The sequence below is a fragment of the Nicotiana tomentosiformis genome, chromosome 3 (assembly GCF_000390325.3).
Source record: "Nicotiana tomentosiformis chromosome 3, ASM39032v3, whole genome shotgun sequence".
Lineage (NCBI taxonomy): Eukaryota > Viridiplantae > Streptophyta > Magnoliopsida > Solanales > Solanaceae > Nicotiana > Nicotiana tomentosiformis.
In genome coordinates, this window is record NC_090814.1 from 104,132,681 (window position 1) to 104,143,303 (window position 10,623).

Genomic DNA, 10,623 nt, shown 5'->3' on the forward strand with positions numbered 1-10,623 from the left:
GAGCACCAGATACACTTTCCTGAGTCAAAGCAAAACACAACTAATAGGTGAGGCCATTATTGAACTTCCTAATCCTCTCCCTCTCAGTGGGAACAACCCAAACCGCGTGATGAGCCAACTTTGAAAATCTCATCTCATACTGGGTCATAGACAGGCTATCCTGACGTAGCTGCTCGAACTAGTTGCGCAGCCATTCCCTACGGGTCGGTGGCACAAACGTTTCTAAGAAGAGAACGAAGACTCATGCCATGAAAGTGGTGTAGCACCGACTGTCCTGCTCCTCTCATAGGCCTCCCATCATATGAAGGCATCCTTAGTAAACTGAAAAGTAGTAAACGAGACCTCACTGGTCATGAGAATACCCGCGGTATGAAGAATCAACTGACACCTATCCAAGAAGTCCTGAGCATCATCTGACTAAGCCCCACTGAATGATGGAGGCTGAAGTCTCCCAAACCTCTCAAGTCCCTTCTACTCATCCTCACTCATAACGGGACCTGACTAGGCCTGAGCAACTGCAACCGGCTGGGCTGGCAATACCCCGGTGTCTGAAGTCCCTGCATCACATGCTCTGGAGTACGGGCGGCGGGAGTCTGAGTACCTCACCCAGCCTAAGAAGTGGCTGGCGCGGTCTGAGTAGAAACTGCCTGAGCGTGGCTAGTGCACACAGTCAAAATCTGAGCCAAAGCCTCTTGAAGGCCTGGAATCACAATAAGCACAGCTGGTGGCTGTCGCGGCCCAAATTTACCTATAGGTCGTGATGGCGCTCAACATCCCAGCTAGGCAAGCCAACTAATAATTTAAACATATATTCATTTCTGTAAAAAGTATCTGAGTAATAAAACTCGGAGTACTTGCAAAAATTAAGACAATGTGAGAAATAAGATAAATTAAAACCCAAGTAAAATAATTAAATCCAAAAATTCTACTAGTGAGTGCCAAGACCTGGTGTCTCGCGTATATGAGCATCTAGTAGATTTTACAAAATTTTAAATACTGTCTGAAATAAAATAGACAGAATACAAATACAAGAAGAGGCACTAGTTGTTGCAGAACGGCTCAGAAAGGAAGCTCACCACTAAGCCTCTGGATAACGTGGGTGCGCTTCGATAGGTCCTCCGATAGTACCTGTCTCAGGTCCTGCACAAAAAGTATAGCAAGCATAGCATGAGTACGTAAACAACATGTACCTAGTAAGTATCAAGCTTAATCTCGAAGAAGTAGTGATGAGAGGTCGATTTTGACACTCACTATGGGTCAATAATATTACGATAGAAATATTTAATTAAACATGATTTTTAGATGAACAACAATAAGTTTCTAAACAAGCAGAAATAATTAATTCCATTCCAAAGTATCAAGATATCGTGTAATTATTATTATTAGGCACGGATTCGGCCGAGAACATACGGCCCGATCCAGATTGTCGTGTACACTGCCGAGGGACGTGCGGCGCGATCCATAGATGCATCTATACTTCCGAAGCGTTTGGCCCGCTCCACAAGAAAGGAGGACATTTTCTTATGAACCTCCGGAATGAGAATTTATTATAATATTAACACGTAGGATGTTCAATATCTATTAAAAATTCAATAATTTACACAAAATTTCGAGTATATGAAGTTTCAATCTTTTACTATTTTCTCAAACAATTTGCAATAAAATTCCAGCAACTTAATTAAATAAAAGGAGCAATTATCACCAGTAATTCATGATTTGAGTCCTAAACTACCCGGACATTAACATAATTAGTAGCTACGCACAGACTCTCGTCACCTCGTGCGTATGTAGCCCCCACAATTAGCAGCAATTATTAATATAAATCACCTATGGGGTAAATTCCCTCTTACAAGGTTAGGCAAGAGACTTACCTTGTCTCAAAGCCCACTTCGATCACGATGTCGTGAAAAAATCCCAATTCGGTGCCGAAAAATCCAAAACTATCCAAATGTTATATAAAATAATTAATACATGCCCAATAATTCGAAATTAGGCTATTAAATTAATTACCCAGCCTAAATTGGTAAAATTCCTAAAATTCACCCCAGGCCCACATTCCCGTATTCTGGTAATTTTTGGAGGAAATCATTACCCATAATCTCAAGAACTCAAATATATAATTTTCATCCAATTCCATAACCATTTTCGTGGTTAAAATCTCATTTTTGTAAAAACCTAGGTTTTTTATCTAAACCATTGATTCCCAAGATTTACAGGTTATAATCTACCCATAATCTATATATTTAACTCAAAGTGAGTAGAATTAACTTACCTTCAAGTTGCTAGTTGAAATCCTCTCTCAAAAAGCTTTAAAATCGCCCAAGAATGAAAGAAATAGGGTTAAAAATGATGAAATCCCGTTTTTAAGACATCCTGCCTAGCACTGCTGACCCCTTCTTCGCGAACGCGGTCAGTGCCTCGCGTTCGCGAAGGAAAAATTCACTGCCTTAAAATTTTACCCTTCGCGAACGCGAAGGCTTACTAGCCTACTCTTTGCGAACGCGTGAGCTCCTTCGCGAACGCGTAGGGTAATTTCACTCCGGCCCCAGTCCTCCTTCACGAACGCGAGTAGACTTTCGCGAATGTGTAGGCCAAAAATCCTGGGCTTCGCGAACGCTTCACTCTCCATGCGAACGCGATGGAAAATTGCCTAGTTCCCACATTTCCTTCTTCGCGAACGCGAGGGTCCTTCCGCGTTCGCGAAGAAGGAAACCAGAACTGGAAATTCTGGTTTTTCCAACTTAGCTCCGGATGGTTCAAAACTCACCCGAGCCCCTAGGGACCCTGTCCAAATGCGCCAACAAGTCTGAAAACATAACACGGACTTGCTCGAACTCTCAAAACACGTAAATCAACAACGAAACTAAGAATCCCACCCCAAAACTGAATTGGATCAATTTATGAACTTCAAATTTCTAAATTCCTCTGAATACGCCGAATCATACTTATACTACCCGGAATGACGCCAAATTTTGCGTGCAAGTTTTAAATCACCATACGGGACTATTTCCAGGCTCGGAATTCCAAACAGAATTCAATTACTCCAAACCTAATTTAAAGAACCTTAAACCTTTAAATATATGATTTTTCACTATTAAGCGTCGAAGCGCTCCCGGGTTGTCCAAAACCCGATTCGAACATATGCTCAAGTGAAAAATCATCATACGAACCTATTAGAACTGTCAAATCTTAATTCTGGGGTCGTTTTCTCAAAGTATTGGCCGAAGTCAAACTTGGGCCTTTAAAGCCAAACTAAGGAATCAAGTGTTCCGATTTCAACCCGAACACTTCCGAATCCCGAACCAACCATCTCCGCGAGTCATAAATTAATAAAAGCACAATCGGGGAGTTTTATTTAGGGGAACGGGGTTCTAAAAGTCAAAATGACCGATTGGGTCATTACATTCTCCACCTCTTAAACAAACGTTCATCCTCGAACGGGTTTAGAATTTTACTTGGAGTGCTGAATAAGTGTGGATATCTGATCCACATGTCCTCCTCGGCTGCCCAAGTCTCTTCCTCGACTGGTTGGCCCCCTCCACTGGACTTTACTGCAGTAATCTTCTTGGACCTCAACTGGCGAACCTGTTTATCAATAATGGCAACTGTCTCCTCTTCATAACCCAAGATCTTATCTAGTTGAACCGTGCTGAAGTTTAACACATGCGATAGGTCGACATGATACTTCCGGAGAATAGATACATGGAAAACCGGATGAACTCCTGATAGACTGGGAGGCAAATCAAGTTCTTAAGCAACCTCCCCAACTCGTCTCAACACCTCAAATGGTCCTATAAACCTTGGGCTCAACTTGCCCTTCTTTCCAAATCTCATGATTCCATTCATCGACGAAATCTTCAAGAGAAATTTTTCACCTACCATAAATGATAAATCACGCGCTTTCTGATTCGCGTAACTTTTATGACTGGACTGTGCTGGAAGTCGCTCATGAATTAATTTTACCTTTTCTAAGGCATCCTTTACCAAATCAGTACCATGTAACTTAGCCTCACCGGGCTCAAACCATCCGATGGGCGAACGACATCGTCGACCATATAAAGCCTCAAATGGAACCATCTCGATGTTGGACTATTAACTGTTGTTATAAGCAAACTCGGCCAAAGGTAAGAAACGATCTCACTGACCTCCAAAGTCAATCACACATGCCCTGAGCATATCCTCCAAAATTTGAACTGTCCGCTCCGACTGCCTGTCGGTTTGCGGATGAAAGGCTGTGCTGAGCTCTACACGGGTCCCCAATTCACTCTGTACTGATCTCCAGAAATGTGAAGTAAACTGAAGGTCTCTATATGATATTATAGAAATTAGCACACCGTGAAACCGAACTATCTCCTAAATATAAATCTGGGCCAACCTCTCCAATGTATACATAGTCATAACCGGAATAAAGTGTGCCGACTTGGTCAACCTGTCGATAATGACCCAAACTGCATCAAACTTCTGTAAGGTCCGCGGCAACCCAACTACAAAGTTCATAATAATGCGTTCCCATTTCCACTAGGGTAGTCATCTGCTGAAGTAGGCCACCTTGACTATGGTGCTCATATTTAACTTCCTGGCAATTTAGACACCTAGATACATACTCAACTATGTCCTTTTTCATCCTCCGCCACCAATAATGCTGCCTCAAGTCACGATACATATTCGTAGCACCTGGATGAATAGAATACCGAGAACTGTGTGCCTCTTCTAAAATCCTTTTCCTCAGTCCATCCACATTAGGAACACATAAACGATCTTGGAGTTGCAGAACACCATCCACGCCAATAGTAACTTCCTTGGCACCACCCCGTAGTACCGTTTATCGAAGAACCATTAAGTGTGAATAATCATATTGGCGAGCCTTGATCTGCTCAAATAGTGAAGACTGGGCCACAACACACGCAAGAACTCGGCTGGGCTCTGAAATATCTAGCCTCACAAGTCTATTAGCCAAGGACTGAATATCCAAAGCTAATGGCCTCTCCTCTGCTAAAATGAAAGCCAAACTACCCATACTCTCCGCCTTTCTACTCAAGGCGTCTCCAACTACATTTTCTTTGCCCAAATGATACATGATAGTAATATCATAATCTTTTAGTAACTCAAGCCATCTGCGCTAGCTCAAAATTAGGTCCTTATGCTTGAACAAATATTGTAAACTATGATGATCAGTGTAAACTTTACAAGACACCCCATAAAGATAATGCCTCCAAATCTTAAGAGCGTGAACAATCGTAGCTAAATCTAAATCATGTACCGGGTAATTCTTCTTGTAGGGTTTCAGGTGACGTGAAGCATATGCAATAACTCGCCCCTTATGCATTAATACATAACCCAAACCAGCACGTGAAGTGTCACAATACACTGTATATATCCCCGAACTGGAAGGCAACACTAACACTAGTGTTGTAGTGAATGCTGTCTTGAGCTTCTAAAAGCTCACCTCATAATCATCGGACCATCGGAACGGAGCATCCTTCTAGGTTAATTTGGTCAAAGGTGTTGCAATAGATGAAAAGCCCTCCACGAACTGACGATAATAACCTGCTAAGCCTAGGAAACTCCTGATCTCAGTCGTCGAAGTGGGACGATGCCAATTCTGAATTGCCTCGATCTTTTTGGGATCAACTTTAATGCCCTCGCCCGATACAATATGCCCCAAGAAAGCTATAGAATTTAGGGAAAACTCACAGTTGGAGAACGTAGCATATAGCTTTTGTTCACGCAGTGTCTGAAGCACCACTCTCATATGCTACTCTTGTTCTTCCTTACTGCACAAGTAAAATGAAATATCATCAATGAAGACAATGACAAACTAATCAATGTATGGCCTGAATACCCTGTTCATCAAATCCATAAACGCCGCCGGGGCGTTAGTTAACCCGAAAGACATTACCAAAAATTCATGATGATCGTATCTAGTTCGGAAAGTAGTTTTCGGAACATCCGAATCCCGAATCTTCAACTGATGGTACCCCGATCTTAAGTCGATATTAGAAAACACCCTAGAAACCTGCAACTGGTCAAATCGATCATCAATACGCGACAATGATTACTTGTTCTTAATAGTGACTTTGTTCAATTGATGATAATCAATATACATTTGCATCGTTCCATCCTTTTTTTCACGAATAATACCGGTGCTCCCTAAGGCGATACACTCGGTCTGACAAACCCTTTGGCTAGTAACTCCTCAAGCTGTTCTTTCAATTCCTTAAATTCTTTCGGAGCCATGCGATACGGTGGGATAGATATAGGCTGGGTATCTGGAGCCAAGTCAATACAAAAATCAATATTGCGATCTGGTGGCATGCCTGGAAGATTTGAAGGAAATACAGCGGAGAACTCCTGAACCACAGGTACTGAATCAATAGTCGGAGTTTTCGCAGTAGTATCCCGAATCTAGGCTAGATAAGTCAAACAACCCTTCTCGACCATATGTTGAGCTTTTAGAAAGGAAATAACCTGATTAGATGCTGCTGACAGACAAACCCTTCCACTTCAACCTAGGAAATTCCGGGATTGCCAAAGTAATAGTCTTAGCATGGCTATTTAGGACGACATGATATGGGGATAGCCAGTCCATGCCCAGGATAATCTCAAAACCAGTCATATCAAGTAGCAAAAGATCTGCTCTAGTCTCATAACCATATAATGTAACAACACAAGACCGATAGATCTGATTCACAACAACAGAATCGCTCACAGGAGTGGACACATAAACAGGAGTACTCAAGGACTCTTGAGAAGCACCCTAGAAATGAGAAAATAGAGAGGACACATATGAATACGTAGATCCTGGATCAAATAATACGGAGGCATCTTTGCTGCAAACAGAAATAATACCTGTAATCATTGCATCTGAGGCCTCTGCATCTGGTCTGGCCGGAAAAGCATAGAACCGTGCTAGAGTGCCAACTGGCTGGCCTCCACCTCTAGGATGGCCCCTACCCACATGCCCTCTAGCTCTGGGTGGTCGGACGGCTAATGGAGTAACTAGTGCGGTAATCATAGGCTGCTGACCCTGCTTCACTGGTCTACCCTGAAGCCTGAGGTAAAATCTCCACATGTGACTGAGATCCCTGCACTCATAACAACCTTTCGGTGCGATGGGCTGCTTACTAGAAGTCTGACCCTGGGGACCTGAATACCCACTGGAAGAACCCTGAATAGTTGGTGGGCGATAAGAACTCTCTTGCATAGCACTGAAATAAGGTCGCACTGGGGCACCTCGAAGAGGCAGTGGTGCTAGATATGGGGTCCTGCTAGACTGTCCTCTCCCGAACTGATCTCTATCCCCAGTCGGAGCACCTCTGAACTCTCCAAATTATCTAAACCGCTTATCCCTCATAACCTGCTCTCGGCTATGCTGACGCACACCCTCAATCCTTCGGGCTATCTCCACAACCAACTCATAAAAAGTCCCCATTTCAACGTCCCGGGCCATGGTGGCCTGAATCCCAATATGTAAACCCGCAACAAACCTCCGTACTCTCTCTGCCTCAGTTGGGAGTATCATAAGTGCATGGAGAGATAACTCAGAGAACCTCACCTCATAATCGGTCACTGACATCTAACCCTGCTAGAGCTATTCAAACTAGAACCGCAACTCTTTTCACTATGGGAGGTGTGGAATATACATGTCCAATAAAATACGGGTGAACCTGTCCCAAGTCATGGGAAGAGAATCTGTTGGTCTGCCAAGAAGATAAGACTTCCACCATCTACGGGCTCTTCCCTCCAGCTGAAAAGTAGCAAAGTCTACCCCATGAGACTCCAATATCCTCATGTTGTGCAGTCTGTCCCTGCACAGATCAATGAAATCCTGGGGATCCTCATGTCGCTCACCCCCAAAGACAGGAGGATGTAGTCTAGTCCATCTGTCCTGTATCTTCTGCGGCTCGGCGGCCACAGCTGGTCTGGGCTCAGGTGTAGCTGCTTCCACTGGCTGGACTCCACCCACGGGTAGTGCACCCTGGGTTTGATATACAATAACTGCCTTCCCATGAGCTTGTGCGGTAGTAATCTGTGCTCCCCACCCGCCTTAGATGTGGCTGGGTCTACAGAAAATAAACCGGCCTGAGTCATAGTGTCCATGAACTGCAGCATATGGCCCATGACCTCCTGGAATCCCGGTGCAGACGTGAAATCCACCAGAGCTGGCTCTACTACGGGCACCTCGCCCTGTTCCTCAATAATAGGATCCTCTGCTGGACCCACTGGTGGTACAACTAGAATAACCCTGGGACGTCCTCTTCCCCTACCACGGGCTGGAGCCCTCCCTATGCCTCTGCCTCTAACAACAGGGGGAGTAGCTCTTCCCTGTTCTGGAACCTCATTAGAGTGCGTTCTTACCATCAGTGAGAGAATAAGAGAAAGATATTTAGTACTGCATTATTTGCACGATGGGAGATGAAGAAAGATAGTTTTTCTAACACCCTATAGCCTCTCAAAGATAAGTACAGACGTCTCCGTACCGATCCGCAAGACTCTATTAGGCCTGCTCATAACTTGTGAGACCTACGTGAACCTAGTTCTCTGTTACCATGTTGTCACGACCCAAATTCACCTATAGGTCCTGATGGCACCCAACATCCCAGTTAGGCAAGCCGACTAATGATTTAAACATATATTCATTTCTTTAAAAATTATCCAAGTAATAAACTCGTAGTACTTGCAAAAATTAAGACAATGTGAGAAATAAGATAAATTAAAACTCAAGTAAAATAATTAAATCCAAAAATTCTACTAGTGTGTACCAAGACCTGGTGTCACGAGTATATGAGTATCTAGTAGATTATACAAAATTCTAAATACTGTCTAAAATAAAATAGACAGAATATAAATACAAGAAGATGCACTAGTTGCTGCAGAACGACTCAGAAAGGCAGCTCACCACTAAGCCTATGGATAACGTGGGTGCGCTCTAATAGGTCCTCCGATAGTACCTGTCTCAGGTCCTACACAAAAAGTGCAGCAAGCGTAGCATGAGTACGTTTACAACATGTAGCTAGTAAGTATCAAACCTAATCTTGAAGAAGTAGTAACGAGAGGTCGACTTTGACACTCACTATGGGTCAATAATATTACAATAGAAATATTTAATTAAACATTATTTTTTAGATGAACAATAATAAGTTTCTAAACAAGCAGAAATAATTAATTCCTTACATTCCAATAACTTTCAATTTATCAATTAACTTCACAAGCGGCAATCAAAGTATCAAGGTATCGTGTAATTATTATTATTAGGCACGAATTCTGCCGAGAATGTACGGCCCGATCCATAGTGTCGTGTACACTGCCGAGAACGTTCGGCCCGCTCCACAAGAAAGAAGGACATTTCTTATGAACCTCCGGAATGAGAAGTCATTATAATATTAACACGTAGGATGTTCAATCTCTATTAACAATTCAATAATTTATGCAAAACTTTGAAGTTTCGATCTTTTACTATTTCCTCATACAATTTGCAATAAAATTCCAGTAATTTAATTAAATAAATGGAGCAATTATCACAAGTAATTCATGATTTGAGTCCTAAACTACTTGGACATTAACATAATTAGTAGCTACGCACGGACTCTCGTCACCTCGTGCGTACGTAGCCCCCACAATTAGTAGCAATTATTAATATAAATCACCTATGGGGTAAATTCCCTCTTACAAGGTTAGGCAAGAGTCTTACCTTGTCTCAAAGCCCACTTCCGATCATGATGTCGTGTAAGAATCCCAATCCGGTGTCGAAAACTCTGAAACTATCCAAATGTTATACAAAATAATTAATACATGCTCAATAATTCGAAATTAGGCCATTAAATTAATTACCCAACCCAAAATGGTAAAATTCCTAAAATTCATCCCAGGCCCACGTGCCCGAATTCCAAAAATTTTTGGAGGAAATCGTTACCCATAATTGTAACGACCCGACTTGTCATTTCAAGAATTAACGCCCCATCCAGTGGATTAAGGTCTCGATCAGCTTCGTAATATGTATTATGACCTGCGGGTGTGGTTGAGTTTGATTTACTGAAGATTCAGAATTTAATTTAAAGAACAATTCTTAGTTAGAAGCTTAAATGGAAAGAGTTAACCGGAGAGTTGGCTTTTGAGCAAACGACCCCGGAATAAAATTTTTATGATGTCAATAGCTTCGTATAAGAGGTGGAGGCCCGACCCGTTGATTTAATCACTATGATTTGGCTGAGGCCAATACACCAGATGGTATCGTTACATGCACGATCCTGATTTTTATTATGAAAGGATATTTTCCTTAATTTGATTCGGTTCTGAATATTGAGGTAAGTCCTCCTATTATGCTCCACTTATAGGCGAGCTTCATAAATTTGTGACCCACGTATATGTTTATCCCTGTTGGGATATTTGAAGGTGTGAGCCCGTGTCTGTCATTTATTTTTGTACACCATTGAGGGCTATAAGTACAAAAGTAATTTTTATTATTCCTTACAATGGGTTTAATGTGTTTCAGAATAATTGATCCCAATTGTTATGAATTATACGCCCTCCCGGTATGAGGGTTCATTATGTGTTGTGAAAACTGTTTATGAATTATATTGAAAAGAAGGAAGAAAAAAAATTGAAATTTCAGTTGGCACAATG

The 10,623-nt window shown here is 42.2% G+C and overlaps 1 protein-coding gene across 1 annotated transcript; it reads right to left on the reverse strand.

Annotated features, from left to right (window-relative positions):
- Positions 1–6,472: 6,472 nt before the first annotated feature.
- LOC138908283 (uncharacterized) lies at positions 6,473–7,204 on the reverse strand. The gene is made up of 2 exons (XM_070198941.1): positions 6,839–7,204; positions 6,473–6,757 (listed from the first exon to the last, which is right to left on the reverse strand). Exons 1-2 carry the CDS (start codon positions 7,202–7,204, stop codon positions 6,473–6,475), a joined length of 651 nt encoding a protein of 216 aa, XP_070055042.1.
- Between the last annotated feature and the right edge of the window lie 3,419 nt (positions 7,205–10,623).